Raw genomic sequence first — 20,272 nt, forward strand, 5'->3', positions numbered from 1 at the left:
AGGTATCTTAGTGTCATGGTGTGGTGATGCTATGGTCAGTACTGTGCAACACTCTGAAAAGTAACAGAAAGTCCATGCTGCAGGGGATTTGTGCTTTAAAAGTAGAGATGATACACTTCACGTACATAATGGCTGATCAGAAGATCAATTTGCTGCTAAGCAATGTAGTTAGAGTAATGGTGCCTTCCATAGCATGTTTCATCTAGCATTTACAAAATAGTGGGCTTGACATGAAGCACTCTACTCTTATGGTCTGTCGTTGGCTTAAAAGGTAGATTGTAATGCACTTCAAATAAGGTTTGAAGGATATGTTTTCTGATAATTAAAACAGTCATTGCCCTTCTTGTTTATTGGAATATTTTTTTTCCTTCTGGAGTTCTTTGGACTTGTGCCATGTTAGTGTTTCTCACAATCCTGGTTGTAGACCTGTAACACAGCAAGTGAAAATGCTTTTGAAGTGGCATAAATTGGCACTTACAGGATGGCCAAGGGATCAGGTACAGCCATCATGGATTTAGGAAGGGCAGGTCCTGCCTGACCAACCTGATCTCCTCCTATATCATCAGGTGAAGTTGTAGAGAGGCAGATGTTGGTCTCTTCTCCCAGGCAGTCTGTACCAGAACAAGAGGACACAGTCTCAGGCTGCGCCAGGGGAAGTTTAGGTTGGATGTTAGGAAGAAGTTCTATACAGAGAGAGTGATTACCCATTGGAATGGGCTGCCCAGGGAGGTGGTGGAGTCACCATCATTGGAGGTGTTCAGGAGGAGACTTGATGGGGTGCTTGGTGCCATGGGTTAGTTGTTTAGGTGGGTTGGATTGGTTGATGGGTTGGACGCAATGATCTTGAAGGTCTCTTCCAACCTGGTTTATTCTATTATTCTATTCTAAATCATTTTACATTTTGGTTTTGGTGTGTACACATGCTGCTTGGATAAAATGGATGCTTTCACTCTTGTCATTCAGGTTTTAACACAGGCCTGTTAGATACCAGAGGAGTTTTACACAGAAGACAGCAGAGAACAGTCTGGTCTGAACCAAAGCAGATAACATGTCAGTAGCAAATAAAACAGCTTTGAGTCTGTGATACTGAGTTCTCTTGGTCAGCTTGCTCTCCCAGCAGCCCATGTGATATGTGGTTGTAGGACATAATGAAGTAACACTGATGTTCCAGGTCACCAGTAGTCTGTTTCAATACCTCTTTTTAGCACAGAGCCTTTTAAAATTATGTTTACTTGATGATTTCCAAGAACAGCTGAGAATTTTTGCAGTAGGCATAACCGGTCTGGCGCTGTCAAATTGAAAAGGGTACATGAAGATACTTGGCTCTGAGATACTTTATTACTCTTCTGGCTATAAAACTGAATTAGTAAGAAGAGAGTTCAACATGCCACAGCTTATTGTAGGGATATTTTCTCTTCATATCACTGCTCTTGGAGGATTTGATTTCTCGTTATGATAATACAGCTAATTATCTGTGATGTCTCCCTAACACCAAGCCACAGTCACTGTTTTGCTTTTATGAATGTTAAACTGGTGCAGTGTAGCAGTGGAGGGAAAAAAGACTAAACCACAAAGGATGCATATGCCCTTTATTTAAATTGTATGCACCTGTATTTGACAGACATTGATACTGAGCTTTGAGGTGACAGATAATCATGTTTACATGCTTGTAAAAACTTAATCCTCTTGAGCCAAGAGTTGAATGTTGTGGCTGAGGTTTGTCACTGATGTGTTTGCTTTGATTCACAGTGGAGCATTTCATTGTGCAGGTTTGCTGAAGGATGCTGAGGCTGGATTGTTGTTGCTGTGCCTGCATCGCTGGAGTTCAGGCACAGAGCAACACAGGTCTCGTTTCAGCAAAGGCTGCAGTTCATCTTTCATCCCAGAGATCCCAGCCAGTAAAGCTTCAAGTGGTTTTAATAAATGAATAAGAACCTATAGATCAGTTTTGCCATGGCAACTGTTCATAGTCCGTGATGAATACGACAGTTTCAAGTAACTAAACTGAGTAAAAGAAAAGGATAGGCTGCCTTGTATCTAAGTTGGGGTAAAGCCTACAGACTGGCAAGTAAAACAAGCTGTTTGAGAGCGATATGGTGAGGAGGCTAAATCAGATGCAGGTCTCCTTTTCCGTCTTCCTGGTTGCTTGTCACAGTCTTTTTCCTTCTGATTAGCTTTTGGGCACCATCATGATTTTGAGTTAGCATAAACTTTGTTATACAGCAGCTGATACTCTGAGAGTTAAATACCTAGGTATTTTCAAACTGACTTTTGGTGTGCTGGTACACTTTAAAAAACCTTGTCAGAGTGTATGCATTTCTTCAGTGAAGATTAAGTAAAATATTTACTGCTTCCTTTAACAGAAGTCTTTTTCTCAAGCCACTCTTTTCCCTGGTGTTTCTTGCAGGTGTTCCGTAAGGATCTCATTAGTGCCATGAAACTACCAGATTCTCACCATGTCAACCCTGATGAGTATTATATCTTTGCTGACACGTGGAAACAAGAATGGGAGAAAGGGGTTCAAGTTCCAGCCAGTCCAGAAACTATTCCACAGCCTTCTCTCAGGTAATGGTGATCAAAACACAGATCATATGCATAAAAAGTCAACTTTGAGAAGATGGTCTCTCAAAAATAGGTTGTCTAAATGCAGTCATCTTTTCTTCATTATTTTATTTAAGTCTCAAATGCAGCAGCCTTCAGGTATGTTCTTAAACCAAGCAAGTACTAACTTGGTTCTGTGGCACTTTGGTCCAGATCTGGTTCTGTCTGTGCACTGTTATAGTATCTACATTGTGAGTATAAAAAAAGATACCTTCTTTCCTGAGTCACACAGTGCAGTGGATTAAAAACTCTTTTCTCATTCGAGTGTAGTGGGTTTAATAAATTAAACCCAAATCTCCTATGTCTTCATTGAAAGCCTTCTCTACTAAGCATGATGATACAGAGCAGTAGGCATGCAGTAGTTACTGATGCCAGATAAAGTTACTCACTTGTTCACATAATTTGATTTTGGTTACTGTTACCAGAGGTTTAACCCTTTTTGCTTCTCTCACCACAGATTGCTACTTAATATTGTAGACCTTCAGTGATAACAATTTCAGGAGAGATACATAACCTTTTGTTCTCTCACACTGTGCTTAAACTAGAAAAACATAACACTAGTCCTGCAACCCTTCCTTTTGGAAATGGAGTGTTTCTTCTTAGAAATATTATTGCCAGCGTGGTCTTTGAGAGCAGATAAATGAATTGTCCAGTGAAAGTGCTGATGCCAGCATAATTTAATTTCCACTGGGGCTATTGTCAGTGCCAAGTTATTAAAAATAAATATATAGCATCTCACACCAGCAATATTACATTAGAGGGAAAATTGCTATAGTTTTGGCTGGACCAGAGGAGAAAAAAATTCACAAGGGAAGAAGAGGAAAAAGAGCAAAGTGAACTGGGAGGGAAAATGGCAGAAGGACGTTACTTGTGAGAACATTAACAACCCACATTGCTGACTAAGAATTGTGGGATACTGCTTGACTGCTGCCTGCTCCATATTTACTCTAGCCTTACTTCCCACATCAGCTCTTCTCTCCTTGTCTTGTAAAGGGTTAGCTTCAGAAAGCATGCAGAGCTGCTCATGCATGGCTCCATTCCATTCAGTATCTCCCTGGCTTCCTTTCACATGCAGGGCCTCTTACATTGAATTCAGAGAAAGACTGACTTTATCTAGCCAAGGTCAGTCTTTCCATTCCTGTAAGCTAGTTTACTAATCAAACACTGAGTTTTATCTCTACAAAATAATTGAAAGATTGAAAACAGCAATATTTTTCTTTCTTGCTTCCTGGATAATTTTTAGCTGTTTTTTTTCCCTTGTTATGTAATAAAAATAGTGCATTTGTAATGTGGACTAAGTGCCATTTACAAAATAAGGGTAGACTGTTTATCCCAAATGAAGAGCAAGTGTTTCTCCACCACCACACACACTGCAGCAGAATAAATTAAAGCTGGTATTTTCAAGAAATCAGTTGGCAGGTCTCCCTCCTATCATTTAAGAAGAACATAAAAAATTGTAGGGAGGTTTGTGCATAATATTTCCTGTGGGTTTCAGAAACGCTTGCATCATTGCACTGGTAGCGCTTGTTAAATTGAAAATCATATGCACAGGCTTACATTTTAGAAGGAATTCTGTATATATCACAAACCTGAGCACGTTTTGTGTAAAGAAATGGAACTCACAGAACACTTTCTCTCCTGCCTGGCTACACTTACCCACTGGTGCAAAATCTGTAAAACCACTAGACTTCTTTGCTCTTCTCAAAAGTATTCCTTGTCTTTCAAGGGTGGGTCTTAAAAAGCTGTAACTACCATTTCTTTTTTTCACTTTCACTCTAGGGTTGTAGCAGAAAAGGTGAAAGAAGTACTGTATACACGACCCAGGAAATACATCCACTGCTCCAGCCAAGAACCCACAGAACCAGGTTACATCAACATTTTGGAGCTGGCAGAATCTATGTGTCGCTATGACTTGGATGACATGGACATCTTTTGGCTTCAGGAGCTGAATGAAGAGCTTACAGAAATGGGTAATTTCACAGGGCATTCTCATTTTAAAAGCAGCAGTTAATTTTTGCTGTTTAAGCTGTAGTTTGCTGTGCAAGAGCTCTTAAAGATCGCTGAATGAGCATCGAATGGAAATGCTAAGCAAAACAGGTGGTAAAAATGATTAAAATAGCAACTTGCTTGATCTGATAATGTTTTATGTTATACTGTTTTGCCTAAAATCTCCTTCACATCCAAAATTATGTGCAACTTCTGCAAACAGAGGCAGGAGTGAAGCCCACACCAGGTGGAATTAATTTTAGGACTTCAAAACTTTAAAAAAATGAGGTAGAATAAGCAGATGTTTCCATTTCTTAAACCTGAACATATTATTAGTGCAGATTCAGAGTTCTGAGGAGCTTGCATGCTAGGTTCTTAACAGACTAATTAAGTTTCACACGTTAGCCCATTTAAAATCAGCTAAGTGAACTGTCTTCCATGCAACTTGTGGGTATACAGGGCTGTGAGGGGGAGTGAGCTATGGAGATAATATAATATTGGAATTGTCACTGGAATAATAGAGTTGTGGAGAAATAGCCTTTGTGGCTGGAATTCTTCTATAATTGCAGGTTTTTTAGGAAGGACAGGTGGACAAAAGTGGAAGATACTCGGCATCTCTTGGATTTCCCATTCATAAACAAGGAAGAACCTGTAGGGTTGTGATAAACACATCACATAATCGGCTGTAATAGCTATGAAATAGTGGTGACTGAGATCCCAGAGGGAGTGAGGAAGAGAAGTAGTCTTCTGGTTCTGGACTTCAGGAGAGCGTGTTTTCACTTATTTGAGTAACTGGTAGGTGGCATCTGGAAGGCAGCTCAAAAGAGAGCTAGCAGAACTTTTAAGGACCATCTCCAAGTGCAAGAAAAAGATGCATCCAGACATTCAGGAAAGCAGGTAGATGTGTCAGGAGACCATCCTGACGGTGCTGCACTGTCAAATTATGTACAAAGCACAAACAAGGACAAGCTTCCCAGGCATGTGGGGATGCTAACGAAATCAAAGCTTTTCTAGGGGGCCGATCCTCATCCATGGACATATTCAAGATCTGGCTAGAAGCAACAACCTTGTCTAGATTAACTGTTGACTCTGCTTGGAGCCAGGGATTAGGCTGGAGTCCCTGGCGGTCCCTTCCCACATGAATGGTTCTGTAACTCTTTTAATTCAGGAAGTCAGAGAATATCCAGGCATTGGAACAATTTAATAGCAGAAGGCACTTTATATCAGCACTAATTTATCTTTTCCATCTCCCTATTTATTGGTTGCAACGAGGAATCCAAATTATAGTCATAATTACGTGTATAAATCCAGCAGTTAAAATACTAGCCTCTGGTATTAATGTTACGTGTCTATCCCAGCTGTTGAAGGTCTGAGTGAAACAGTGAACTATGGGCAACAGCATCATTTTGACTTAGAATTTGGAGAGGATGCAGTCTGGAGATTTCTTGTGCTTGTGAACGTTGTAGAATTTCTTAGGAGGTGTATGTCCTGAAGCTGCCAGCTGAGGGCCAGTCTCACAGCAAATCCTTTATAAGTGTTTCTGCCTACACAGAGTTTGATTAGTGGTAGGTGTGTGGAGCTTGTGTGGTGTTCAAATGAAGAGAGTATGGATTGCCAGTAGTATTCTTGTTTTGTAGTATACATGATGGGAGAGAAGATGCTGTGTCTACTGCTTTGGTTCTTCTTGCATCTCAGTCTTGGTTAGAGGCACCTGACTGTCCTCAAATTCCCCTTCTCCCCTTCTCTATCCTTTGCTGCAGGATGCGGGCCCCTGGATGAAAACACAATGGAAAAGACAATTGAAGTGCTGGAACGGCACTGTCATGAGAACATGAATCATGCTATTGAAACTGAGGAAGGGTTGGGTATTGAATATGATGAAGATGTCATCTGTGATGTATGCCGATCCCCTGACAGTGAAGATGGGAATGACATGGTGTTTTGTGACAAGTGTAATATCTGTGTCCATCAGGTTAGAGCCTGCAGTAATGTTGACATTGTCCTATGGTCAAAGTTTACCTTGGCAAGCGTGGAATTTGAATTGGTATTAAATATTAATTGAAGGGCTTTTTGATTCTGTAGTTAAGATGGGTGGTGCAATACTAAGTGTATTTTTGTATCCTGACAGTTACAGTAGATTGTGGTTTAGCATGCTGAATTCATGGACATCTGCAGTCTCATAGGACCCTGACTTGCAAGTATTTCCCCTGTGACCATAAACAATTTTTCCCCTATTACTAAACCTGCTTTTCTAAATTAAGAGGGCAGGAACTGCTGGCTTGCCTGTTTCTGAAGAATCTAAAGATCATTTGTTTCAGAGCTGGGGCTTTTCCCTTTAACTCACTAGTTAATTGGCCAGACATGGACTGTCCAAATTTAGCCATGTGAAACCATGTGTGGGCACTTAGCAGACTGATCTTTTTCAGAAGGCATAAGCACCCACAATGACTCTGCTCTCAATCTGAATATGGCTCACATTTATGGTGTTTCAGATGTAGCCAAGACTTTGCATTAGTGAGCTCAGCATAGTCAGGCAGAGGTATCCTTATGATCAAAGGGATATGAACCCTGTGGTTTCTGCACAGGGTCCTGTCCTGGAAGAGGTGTTTTCTGTAAATTGAAAGGAGACTGAGAAGGTTTTTTTAAAAGCGTATTTTTGCACTGACTGTAAGTAATACTTGGAATACATATTGGCTGAAAAAGGGCCTGTCATCTCCCTGCTTGCAGTGGGCTGGCTTCCAGCCTGCCTGCTTTCTTCATCTGATTCATTGCATGAAGCAGCCATGTGAGCCTGAATGCCAGTAATGTGGCCAGTGACAGGAATACGGCTGACAGCTGGGCTGTCTGCTTCAGCCCCTGCTTGTGCCTGTTCAGAAGTAATGATGAGTTTGCAGTCCTGAGCTTGTGGTTACCTGCTGATGGCCTGGATGCCTCCTTCCTCCTGACCCTTCCCCATGCTGGACCTGCCTGAAATTAACTGAGCTAGAGCTAATCCTTACAACAGACAGCCTGGTTTTAATCTGTCTTGGCTGTGGTTCACTACGTAGCCTCAGGTCTGTTTTTCATCACACAGTTTAGAGGTGAGGAGTGTGAGAGGTACCCTTGTTCAAAGTGCCCTCTTGTGCCAGCTCAAGCACATTGTGAAATTACTGCTTCAGTAGTCTAGGCTTCATGGATTAAATCAGAAAATAGTTTCAGTCCGTTTCCAACCACCTAAACGTGATTTTAGGTGTAAGGTCTTTTTTGTGTTAGTAATAAGAAGAATGCTGGTGGCAGGGAAAAAAAAATCACTTGTAAAGTTTAGATTACAGCTCCCATGGTTGGGCTTTTAAAGCAGCTGTCACCACAAACACTGTTTGGATTACTCAACCAGGTGTGTCCATAATGCATCATTTATCTCAGAAAAGTCCTTGTCTCTATAGACCTGACATATTTATGTAATGCTTTGTGATATTGCTTCATATTAAATATGGAGATCTTATAATCCGGAGGCTGGGAAGGCAAATGTGGGAATTGCCCTGATTAGGCCATACCTGGAATGCTGTGTCCCCTCTGGGCTCCCCAGTTCAAGAGAGATAGGGAAGTAACTGGAGAGAGTCCAACAGAGGGCCATGAGGATAATTAGGGGACTGGAGCCTCTCTCCCTTATGAGGAGAGACTGAAAGATCTGGGTCTGTTTAGTTTGGAAGAGAAGACTGAGAGGAGATGCTCTCATTGCATATAAATACCTAAATATCTTTTTCAGTGGTGGCCAGTAATAGGACAAGGGGCAATGGGTACAAACTAGAACACAGAAGAGTTCCATCTGAACGTAAGGAAGACCATGGAGTGATGGAGCACTGAACAGGCTGCCTGAGGAAGTTATGGTGTCTCCTTCAGCAAAGGCTTTCAAAATCTGCCTAGATGCATCCCTGTACAACCTGATCTAGGTGTACCTGTTTTAGCAGGGGGGTTGGACGAGATAATCTCTGAGGGTCCCTTCAAACCACTACTATTCTGTGATTCTGTAATTTTATATTGCATTTGGATTTGAAAGACTCTCTATGGCTAATGATCCTGTTCTCTTGTGCCTTCCCATCTCTAGGATTGGTGAGATTTCTACTAAAATGCCACCCTTCTGATAGAGCTTTTGTTTAGAGCAGTTGAGAGGAATTAGACCTTAGCAGCCACCAATGGTTTCAGATACACCCAGTTTTAATATGCATGGATATAAGTACAGCAGGATGTATCTAGATACACATGTAGTTAGCCAGTAACTGCTATAATTCCAATAAGAAAATAGACTAATGTTTTTTTTTCCGTGGTTTGGTTTTTTTGGGGTGGGTTTTTTTGGTGGTGGTTGTTCAAACCTAGTGCAGCTTGAGAAAGAGCTCAAAATACATCGTATTCTGAAGGGTTAAGTGCACTACTCAGATATAAAATCCAACACCTCATAGTTTCAGTATGTATCATAACTTTTGATCCAATATCATATAAATATTTGAAGTAACAAGTAATTCACAGGACTCTAACCACAAAGGTAATTTAATGTTTCAGGAAGCAGTCTTCAATCAGACAGCTCATATCCCTTCATATCTAAGTAGAATTATGGTAGTATGTAATGTTATTAGTGGTAGGAAATTGTGATTTTTAAAAAGGATTAGTTGCAAAAGCAAATTTCAAGAAATGTCTTTGTTTTTTTGCCTTGGAAATGTAGAAGTCACTTAAAAGGAAAGACAAGTTCTTAACACCAGTGGGGTTGATCAGTCACAATCAAATAATCACAGAATCGCAGAACTGTCAGGGTTGGAAGGCACTGCAAAGATCATGCAGTTCTAATACCCCTGCCATGGGCAGGGACGCCACACACTAGATCAGGTTGCTCAGAGCCACATCCAGCCTGGCCTTAAAAAGCTCCAGGGATAAGGCTTCCTTCACCTCCCTGGGCAACCTGTTCCTGTGTCTCACCTCCCTTATGGTGAAGAACTTCTTCCTAACATCCAATCTGAATCTATCCACTTCTAGTTTCTCCCTAGTCCTATCACTATGCGACATCCTAAAAAGTCCTTCACCAGCTTTCTGGTAGGCCCCCTTAAGATACTGGAAGGTCACAATAAAGTCTCCTCAGAGCCTTCTCTCCTCCAGACTGAATAACCCCAACTCCCTCAGTCTGTCCTCATAGGAGAGGTGCTTCAACCCTCCAATATCCTCGTGGCCCTTCTCTGGGCATGTTCCAGCATGCCCCTGTACCAGTGCACATTTTACAAAGAGTGCAGCAGAAGAGACTTTGCTTTCGAGGCTATTTCTTTGATCACTCAATTCATTTTAAGATAGTGAAATTAGAGAAAGGTTAAATAAAAGCCAAACTGTGCCTTTAGTATTTGGAAGCTTTGGTCCTTGTGATTATTACTGCTTGTGCGTGAAGTCGTCTCAGTGCAATGATCTTACTACCTGTTTTCCTCCAAGGCATGCTATGGAATCTTAAAAGTACCTGAAGGGAGCTGGCTGTGTCGCACCTGTGTCCTGGGAATACATCCTCAGTGCCTCCTGTGTCCCAAAAGAGGAGGTGCCATGAAAGCTACCAGGACAGGGACCAAGTGGGCACACGTGAGCTGTGCTCTCTGGATTCCAGAGGTAAAACTTAATTTCTGACTTTTTTCTTCTGTACTGCAGACTCCTTTCCATCCTCCTCCCTCATTCTTTCCTCTGCCTTTTTATGTTGTCATGATTTAATTGTCTGTCTGGCTTAATATCAGACTTCATCCTGATGAGTCTGCACAGTCTGTGAGGACTGGAAGATTCCTCAGTTCATCTTCAATTACTTAATCATTTTGTCTCCATTTTCTCAGCAGTCACTTCTTGGTGTCGTTCCGGTATCTGAGTGACCTGCTAGAAAGGGTTACTGATGTAAGCTAGTGTTCACTGTGCAACTGCAGCTTTGTTGTCTGTCTTATCTTCTGATGCAATTGTGTGTTCTGTTAGATGTATAAACTGCAGGCCTATGTCTGCTCTTGCATTATTTGTGTAGGATGGACTCACTTTGTAGTTAAAGGGGTTTTTGAAACTACTTTTTTTCTGAATGGTAGGGAGGTGAGGTTTTTATCTTCTGTGTTATATTTCATTAGTAAATAAAATATACTTTAATACATTTGTGCTTACATGCATGGAGAGTTTAATAATGAAGACTTGCACTTCTTCCTCTATCTTGAATCCAGTTTAACATCACATAATTCTGTAAATTGGAATGTTCAGTCATGTGTAGGTGGGGTTTGTATTCCATTTTTACACCTGGACTATTTCTATTTTCTTTCTGGTAAAATCCTCAGTGATTTAATGTGAGGCAGTAGCCAGGTCTGTCAGTGCTGTGGCATCAGGGAGAAGGATGCCCCTTATCTTTTGAACCTTAGGCCTCACATTTTCAAAACATTGAGGATGATGTTAAGATTTTGGGTTGTGGTTGGGTCTTTGGTTTTGGTGTTGGGTGTTGTTTTATGGGGGGTTGGGGGTTTCTATTGTTTGGTTTGGTTCTTTGGTTGTTTTTTTGGGGAGGGTTAGTGTTGTTTGTTGTTTCATTGGTTTGGTTTTGGGGTTTTTGTATATGTGTGGGTTCTTTTTATCATAGCAACCAGAAGTAAAGTGTAATTCCTAGTTCTGTCTCAGGCATATATCTGCTTTTCAAGGGGACTGTCCCTGCAGGTGCACTTTTACTTCCAGGCCTGCAGGGAATTCCTGGCATCTCTTCCACTTTTAAGGAGAGAGGAGTTGAGGAAAAAAAAAACCACAAAATATTTACTTTAAAATTAAAGGGGGAAAAATTTTCAATCTCCTAACTACTTTGCCTATACTTAGGAAGTGTCTTGGCTGGAAGCTCTCCTGGCTCTGAGCAGACTTGTTTTCCTAAGAGATCCATTCTGTATGTGATTGCCTTGATGCTCTTGCCAGCAGAAGAGGAACTGACATGTTTTGGAAGCATGTGATGGCAGAGCTGGGAACACACACTGTCTTCCTGCCTGCTCACCTCCTTCCAGCTGAGAGAGAGAAGCTCCCAAGGGAGCACTCAGGTGGAAGAGCTTGATCTGACTGTTCCCACAGCCCATTTTGTGGCTCCAGGCCCCTCCAAGCCTTGGGTACCTCCACACCAATGCCAAGTGTGTTGGGCATAGTGAGTAGGGGCAGGAAGTATCTCTTGGTTCCATTCTCTTTCTCAGTCTTCTGCATGGTTGCATGTGAGACAATTCAGTCACCAGAGAACCCTTTGGGAATCTCTGCTAAATTGGCAGGTCATTTCTGTCTGCACAGTCACCATGACGTGCTGCAAAGGACAAAGACAACCTGGGGATGAATACTTTGTTGGGGAATGCATATTCTCATACTTGTTTTTATTCTTCCCAAGAGAGTATCACTCAGGAATTCCTCAAACATATGGATTGTAAAGTCACTGCCATTTTGTCTTGTGGCCCTAAAAAAAATGGAGAAAGGCAGAATGCAGAGAGGAGTGGGCCATAAACTTGTCTGTTTCTTGTGGTAAAGTGTTCAAAGAGCAGCTTCACAAGTCCCCAGGAATAGGCTAGCAATGTTTCAGGCAATTGCACTGGGTATTTTCTTTCATGAACTCATTCAGCTCTGTTTTAAAACATTGGGTTTTTTCTTACCATCCATTCCTTGTGAGCTCATGAGGCTTTCTTGACCCACAGTGGGTCAAGAAAGACTGGGACATTTGAAGGTTTTTACTTTCCAAAATGTACTCATTGTTCATTTATGTCCTTTTATTCTTCTACCTTCATTGTCTTTTTGTGTAAATATGTAGTCTATTTCATGTTTTCTTAAAAAGCATTATTAAAAGTGTGTGTGTAAAGAAACACACAGAGAAGAAAATTTGCACTGCTTTCTGAAATTTAAAGTCCTTCTCTGCCTTAGATAACCCATTACAGTTGTGTCATCCCTCGGTGTGGTGTTAGCTGAAGCAGAAGGTTATTTTCCCTTGCTACAACTGGAAGGGTATCAAATTGACTGTCCTTAGCTGCCGTTGTGAGTGGCCATGCTCCAGCCACAATGGTGTCTTTCCCAGCCACTGATGCAAATCAGTGTGTGTTCAGTGCAGCTGCTGGTGACAGATTAGCAGGGGAGCTGAGGAGCAGAGGACTGCAGGGTGATATAGAGAAAGCAGGTCATATGCAGAACAATTAGAGAAGATGCTTCAGCAGCCCATCGTCCTCAGTCTCTCCAAGTCTTAACAGCTCTTCAGCAGTCATAATGTAACCTGATACAAGGTGAAGAGGAGAAAACTGCTACATTTTAACAGCAGATGGTTATTCCTGCCTTGGCATGGGAGGTTTTAGAGAATGAAAACACTGGACTCTTGCTTTCTTGTTCCCTCAGTGGCAGCAAGGTTCAGTCAGGCCTTGCCTTGGCTCCTCTCTTTGAGTATCAGAAACATGCAGATGGAGTGAGTCCAGTATAAATAAATTGCACCTGACTCTGTAAGCGCCTCTTTGTGTGTTTGCAAAGTGGAGTAATGTAAACAGGCAGTATTGCAAGCTGAATAGGCAGTATTTCCAGCATAAATATTTCCTGACCTTACAAGTTCTTTCTGGGAATGGAGCAGGGAGAGCATTAAAACGGCCAGAGAGGAGCAGGGAGAGGGACTTTGTCAATTCCCAGCTCCTACTAGGAAGCATAGTGGAAAGTTGGTATTATTCAGTCTCCATAGAAAGTCACTGAAAATATTAGTTTCTTTTTGAAAGGAGCCTAGACAATCTTATAAACCCTTAAATCCCAAAGGAAATCTTGCTTCATAGTATTGTGGTAACTGGGACAAGAATTCCGGTCAATCTTAGTAGAATATTGTTTCAAAATGCATGTGCAACTTTGTAACCCCCTCTGTTTTGAGCACAGTCAAAGCAGACTGATAAAAGACTCATTTTGGAAGCAAAAAAACAAAGCTACATTTGATGGTGTTTGAGTGCTGGACATTCCTTTGTGAAACTATTGAAGCTGTTCAGAGAAAATTTTGTCAGTTTCCCTCTAGTTTACAGGAAGGCCCAACAGTTTAAATTGTTTGTCATCTCTGCCTGATGAGGGCATACCATACTGCCTGAAAGATCTCACTGTCTTCCTAGTGAAGACTTCTGGAAATGCCATGCACCAGATTGACCTCAGTATATTCCAGAAGATGTGGCTTACCGCTGGGGGGATCAAAGAGTAAAATCCTATGAAAAATAGAAATGTTATTTGAGTTAATTGACAGTCAGCAGTTCACAAAGGAATGATATCAACTTGTTAAAAATCTGGATGTGATGAACCATCAGTTTCAAAGCTGTCTTCCACTTCCTTAAAGGATCCTTATAGTGATACGGTCATAAGGTGTGAGCAGCAAAAATTCCTAATGTGAGCGTGGCAACTCTGACTCTTGGATTCAGTGAACTTAGCGCCGCTGTCTTTGTATGTCTGCTTCACAGAGGATGTCTGCTGAAGCAAAGCCTTTCCTCCTCAAGGGATTAAGTGGGTTTTAAAATCAATGTGTGCATCAGGTGATGTTAATGTAGCTCCCAAGGGAAGCTAGGAAATTCACCTTAGCTTACTGGTTCTTACAGAGTCATCAGTTCAATTATCCCATGTTAAACAAATTCATATAAGCTGGATATTTCCCTAGGAGAGTCTTTCTATGGATTTAAAGAAAGAAAAATTACTGTAGTGTGATGTTCTTAAAGGTTCTAGGGGAGGGAAAAAACAAAGCTGTAACTGCTTTCTGAAGGAATCAGCTTTATTCTGGCCTCATAGTGCCACAGAACAACCTAGGACCCTCCTTTCTTTGAATTCTTACATCTGACCCCTTTAGGAAAAGGCCTCTATTACACCACTGGAAATACAGGTCTGCTCTGTTCAGGTGAATTGTTCCTGTGTATCTGCTTCAGGCAGACAGTCCTCCAAAGCACACAACTGCTAAATTCAAAAAGTGCTGTGTAAGCATCAAAATGCAGGATTTTGGAGACTGGCATCCCTGGGTCAGAATAGTTACCTCACTGAAGTCTTCTGCCATATGCCATTCTCATACTGGCCCGGTTCTGTGTGTGGTCATTCAGAGCTGGCCAACTTTTTGTTTCTTTCCTTGGATAATTTCCGTCTGTCAAGACTGGCTGTGGGATGCCCTACAGAGATAATTTTTATCTGTTTTGGTGTCCAAATTATGGACAGGGTTTTGGGTTTTTTTGTCCATATGGACAACAGGCAGGTGAGAAATTTGTCACCATGGATATTTGAATGTTAGCGTAACAAAGGAGCAAGGATTATGTGCTTTTGTCAGCATTTTCTTTCTTTTAATATCTGTAATCTGGTCTGCCAGAGACCAAGGGATCATCTAGAGTAAGTATGTGAAAACTGGAACAGGAGAATATACTGCTCTTTGTAGTAAGAGGAACTGGTTGTATTCTTTCTCAAATTATACTTGATAGCGAAGTGTTATTAGAATCACGTTTTGCATTGGGAGTGCTTAGAGGAGAGGCAGAGCTGGGAAGCAAGGCTTTCCCCAGCTGCTGACTGATAGGTGCAATTCTGCTTCAGTCTGAGCTGGCAGAAATAACTATTGTAGCAGATCTATGGACCTTAAAGAAGGAACTTTTCAGGTAAGTATGAGTAAGTGCTCCCATTTCGTTCTGAGTAGGTTTTTGGGGGGGTTTTTTTGGTACTTCTTAAGTTAGACCTGTTAAAGCAACACAGATAACTAATGATAGAATGAGAGGGGATGGCCTCAAGCTGCACCAGGGGAGGTTTAAACTGGATATTAGGGAAAAAAAAATTCACAGAAAGGGTTGGGAGGCACTGGAATGGGCTGCCCTGAGAGGTGGTTCAATCACCATCCCTGGACATAGTTAAAATCCACATAGATCTGGTGCTTGGAGACATGGTGTAGTGACAGCCTTGGTGGAGTGGGTGAAATGACTGGACTTCATGATCTTGGAGGTCTTTTCCAGCCTGGATCAGAGATCTTGATGGTTGGACTCAATGATCTCAGAGATCTTTTCCAACCACACAGTTCTACAAGTATGAAAAAAATAAGCCATAATGGAAAGGAAATAACTATCAGTCAAGTGGCTTGTAACAAGGCATGCAGCAGATGCCTTAAAAGTTTTGAAGCATCAGCTACCAGGTTAAACTAGTATTAGGGTTCTACCCTGTTGTTTTCATGTGGGGTCTTTTAAGGTCTCTACACTGAGAAGTAGGAGCACATTGTGATCTCCTGGTGAGATAAATGTGTGGTAGTATTTCTCCTTCTGGTGTGAATGGAGGGTTTGTTTTTATTGCCTTGATAACTGGTTTCCATGCTGGGTTTTTCTTTGTTTACAGGTTAGTATTGCTTGCCCGGAAAGGATGGAGCCAATCACAAAGGTGTCTCACATTCCACCAAGTCGATGGGCTCTAGTGTGTAGTTTATGCAAACTGAAAACTGGTGCTTGCATTCAGGTATGTACTTGTCCTGTGGTGGCTGTGACATGAGTCTATGTGAAAAAGACGATTCTGAGTTTGCATTTTGTTCTTCTGTGTTCAGAGAAGCCGCCTTCTTCAAGGAAGTTTGCTATGAAATCAGTTCACAAGCACAGAGGCTTGGGAGTTAGTCTGAACAACTGCTTTTCTTTCTTAATCAGGCTGAGCTGTGTAAGGACTGCTGTGGCTCAGAGATGGGTAGAAAGGTCCTTCCTGTTGAACACTGTCCACAAACAGGAAAATATTAAATGAAAATGCCAGTTTCAAAGAGCTCAACAAATATTTTTAAGAGTGCTTTGGAAATACATGTTTGTAGGGATGGGCTTTCATGTAATTCAGTGAATTCTGCCCTTTTTTCTGGTTTGTTGCTGCTGTTACTGATCAAGGTTTTATTTTGTCTGTAGTGTTCCGTGAAAAGCTGCATCACTGCCTTTCATGTCACCTGTGCCTTTGAGCATAGCTTAGAGATGAAGACTATCCTGGATGATGGGGATGAGGTCAAGTTCAAGTCATATTGTCTAAAGCACAGCAAGAACAAACAGAATTCCCTGCCTGGTGTTGATGAGCACCCCAAAAGCATGCCAGACCAGAAGCAAACCGAGAGTGAGAAAACCAGTTTACGAGCCCAAAAGCTCCGAGAGCTAGAAGAAGAGTTTTACTCATTAGTTAAAGTGGAGGATGTTGCAGCAGAACTGGGCCTTCCTAAACTTGCTGTAGATTTCATCTACAATTACTGGAAGTTAAAACGAAAAAGTAACTTTAACAAACCATTATTTCCTCCCAAGGAGGATGAAGAAAATGGCTTGGTGCAGCCAAAAGAAGATAGCATTCATACTCGCATGAGGATGTTCATGCATTTGAGGCAAGACCTAGAGAGGGTAAGAATTTAACTGGTAAATTTTTGAAAAATTACTTGCAGGTGAGCAAGGTCTTTGTGGGTAAAAGTGGGAATGGGAGAAGCACAGGGAGATGGTTTAAAAAATAATGATTTAAAAAAAAACCCAGATGGTAAGGCCTTCAATCTTTTCATATACTGCCCTGTCTGCTGGAGAGACTTTCAGAAAGTGTCCCTTCCCAGTCCACTGAGAGATTCAGTGTGAAAACAGTGCTTGATGGCTTTCTTAGAGGGTATTCCTTTATACAGGCACAAATACAGGCTGGGCAGTGACTGGCTGGAAAGCAGCCCTGAGGAGAGAGACTTGGGGGTGCTGGTGGATGAGAAGCTCAACATGAGCTCTCAATGTGCACTTGCAGCCCGCAAAGCCAATCAGATCCTGGGCTGCATCAGGAGAAGTGTGGCCAGCAGGTCGAGGGAGGTGATCCTCCCCCTCTACTCAGCTCTGGTGAGACCCCACCTGGAGTACTGTGTCCAGTTCTGGACCCCCTATTACAAGAGGGATGTGGAGGTGCTGGAACGTGTCCAGAGAAGGGCCAGGAGGATGATCAGAGGGCTGGAGCACCTCTCCTATGAGGACAGACTGAAGGAGTTGGGACTGTTCAGTCTGCAGAAGAGAAGGCTCTGAGGTGACCTAATTGTGGCCTTCCAGTCTCTGAAGGGGGCCTACAGGAAGGCTGGGGAAGGACTTCTCAGGATGTCAGGTAGTGATAGGACTAGGGGGAATGGAATGAAACTGGAGGTGAGGAGATTCAGGCTGGACGTGAGGAGGAGATTCTTCACCGTGAGAGTGGCGAAGCCTTGGAATGGGTTGTCCAGGGAGGTGGTTGAGGCTCCGTCCCTGGAGGCATTTTAAGACCAGGCTGGACGAGGCTCTGTCCAGCCTGATCTAGTGTGGGGTGTCCCTGCCCATGGCAGGGGGGTTGGAACTAGATGATCCTTGTGGTCCCTTCCAACCCTGACTGATACTATGATACTATGCATGTTTCTATACACTGTGGACATATTTCCTGATTGCCCCCTTGATTCCAACTTCAGCTGAGTAGCTGTTGAAAAAATTTGAGTAAGTTTGTTTGCCCTGGTTGTTGCTGATACAGATTCAATAACAAAAAATATTAGTTGAGTTAAACAAAAGTGAGGGCAAACAGCGAAGGAATGAAGCAGAGCTTCTCATCCTTGTGGTTTGAAGCTGAGGTCTTCGATGGTTAACTTCCAAGGTGATTTTTTAGCTACACACAAGGCCTGTATCTATACCACTTTGCATGACATCTGATTCAGGAGTGTTCACCACTCTTCCTCACCAGTGTGCTGGTGTCAGCTAGTTCCAGGTTGTGGCCAGGCTGAATCACTCATCTCACTCTTGACCTAGATGCTTTCATGGCAACTAGCTGCCTTAGGTGCTACAGGTGCCTTAGGTGGTTAGCGATCTGAAAGCAACCCACTAAGGCTGTCACTGCTTGAGGCTTTACTGAGAAAAAGGAAATTATCTTTTTATCGGTAGCTAGCTGGGCTCTTACCAGCTAGCTGGTAGTCTGAAAAGATGGAATCCATCAGCAAAACTCAGAACAGGAATTTATTTAGGAAGGCACACAGAGAGTGCCTTTTTCTAGCAGCTGATGGAGGAGGAAGCCAGGCTTGTTAATCTCTCAGAGGCTTCCCATTAGGTTGGCCTTATGGCTGGTGATCACCTGCAGTGTTCAAGTACTTACAGATAAGTAGTAAATTGTTAAAAGGAAACAAAATTAATGAAGTGTGCTAGATGTGATCTATAGATGTTGGGGAGGAAAAGCAGAAAAGAGGAAAGAGTGTTGCAAGAGAAGGGAAAACAATACTGGAGAGAGAAGAACCTGAAGAATGCGGAGAGATGAGTGTTGGAGCTAAGATTTGAACTTACCAGTGTAACTGTCATCTTGAATCTAATTGTGATCAATCTCAGATATCCTTTTCCAGGAGTGTTTTGGATGTGGATCCTTACATTAAAAAGAACGTTTAAAAACCCCTTAATGTGTTTCAAAAGGACAGTTGGGATTTTGAGCTTGTTTGGTTTTGGTTTTTGTTCTTTCGAGAGACCATTTCAAGCTTTCCCTTTTTGTCCAATAAGTGGTTGATTTGCATCGAATTTTGTTGGCATTGATGTACTACTTATGAGTGGAGATAATTCGTTTGAAATGGTTGTCTCAAAGTTTCTGAACTTTTTGCATTGCAAGGCTTTCTACTCAGCTTTATCTCAGGATGAATATAAGTATTGGGAAACTTGGAATTTCCTTTCTCAGGAGAGACTCCAATTCTGACCAGATGGGATTGAGTGCTGGGGAAGTATGTTTGAACAGTGTCTCAAACAGCCCTTACACTGTTTCTGTGTTCTGAAAGCTCTTTTGAGGGTTTATCATGACCTTTCAGTGCATCTTCCTGTTTTCATTACATTAGGTGGCAACGTTGCTATTAAATAAATAGTGAAAGTAGAATTAGGTGGAACTGAATCACAGAATCATAGGACAGTTTGGGCTGGAAGGGACCTTTAAAGATCATCTAGTCTTAACAACCTTGATCGTGAGCAGGGACATCTTTAAACAGATCAGCCCTGTCCAACCTCACCTTGAACAATTGCAGAGAAGGGGCATCCACAGTTTCTCCAGACAACCTGTTCCAGTGTATCACTACCCTCACTGTACAAAGTGCTTCCTTATGCCAAGTGTAAATCTTTTCTCCTTTAAAACCATTGTCCTTTGTCCTCTCAGTACAGGCTCTGGTTTCTCTCTTTCTTATACCCCCCATCACATAATGAAAGGCTGCAACAGAGTCTCACAAAACTTTCCCTTCTCCAGACTTAACAACCCCAGCTCTCTCAGCCTTTTCTCATAGGAGAGTTATTCTACCTCTCTGATCATTTTGGGGGCCCTCCTCTGGACTTACTGCAACAAGTTAGTGTCTTGTGTGCTGAGGACTCCAGAGCTGGACAGGGTACTCAAAGTGGGGTCTTAGGAGAATGGAGTAGAGGAGGTGAATCGCCTCCCTCAACCTGCTGGCCTTGCTTCTTTTGATGCAGCCCAGAATACCTGTGACCTTCTGGGCCGCCAGCACACACTGCTGACTTGTACAATTTTTCATACACCAGTATTTTCAAGTCCTTCTTCATGGGGCTGCTCTGAATCTAGTCATCCCCCAGTCTGTATGGTCTTGGAGATTGCCCCAACCCAGGTGCAGGACTTTGCACTTGGCATTGTTGAACTTTGCATGGCAGTGCAATAGGATTGGAAAAGAAACTGGCAAAGAGTCAGCCAAAATGTGTACTCTGCACAGAAGCCAGAGTGTGCTCTTAGGGGTGATCTG

The 20,272-nt window shown here is 42.2% G+C and overlaps 1 protein-coding gene across 4 annotated transcripts in view; it reads left to right on the forward strand.

The window, feature by feature from the left end:
• Positions 1–20,272, forward strand: part of JADE3 (jade family PHD finger 3) — a 72,444-nt gene that overhangs the window by 46,554 nt on the left and 5,618 nt on the right. For all 4 annotated transcript variants that reach the window (XM_068141004.1, XM_068140997.1, XM_068141013.1 and 1 more), the window contains 6 exons: positions 2,408–2,565; positions 4,381–4,571; positions 6,348–6,559; positions 10,033–10,200; positions 15,910–16,026; positions 16,452–16,925. In XM_068141004.1, coding sequence (XP_067997105.1) covers positions 2,408–2,565; positions 4,381–4,571; positions 6,348–6,559; positions 10,033–10,200; positions 15,910–16,026; positions 16,452–16,925 — 1,320 coding nt within the window. The remainder of the gene's footprint in view (positions 1–2,407; positions 2,566–4,380; positions 4,572–6,347; positions 6,560–10,032; positions 10,201–15,909; positions 16,027–16,451; positions 16,926–20,272) is intronic.

Source organism: Melanerpes formicivorus, unplaced genomic scaffold (assembly GCF_026170545.1).
Source record: "Melanerpes formicivorus ecotype bairdi unplaced genomic scaffold, bMelFor1.0.p_v2 SCAF_1, whole genome shotgun sequence".
Taxonomy (NCBI): domain Eukaryota; kingdom Metazoa; phylum Chordata; class Aves; order Piciformes; family Picidae; genus Melanerpes; species Melanerpes formicivorus.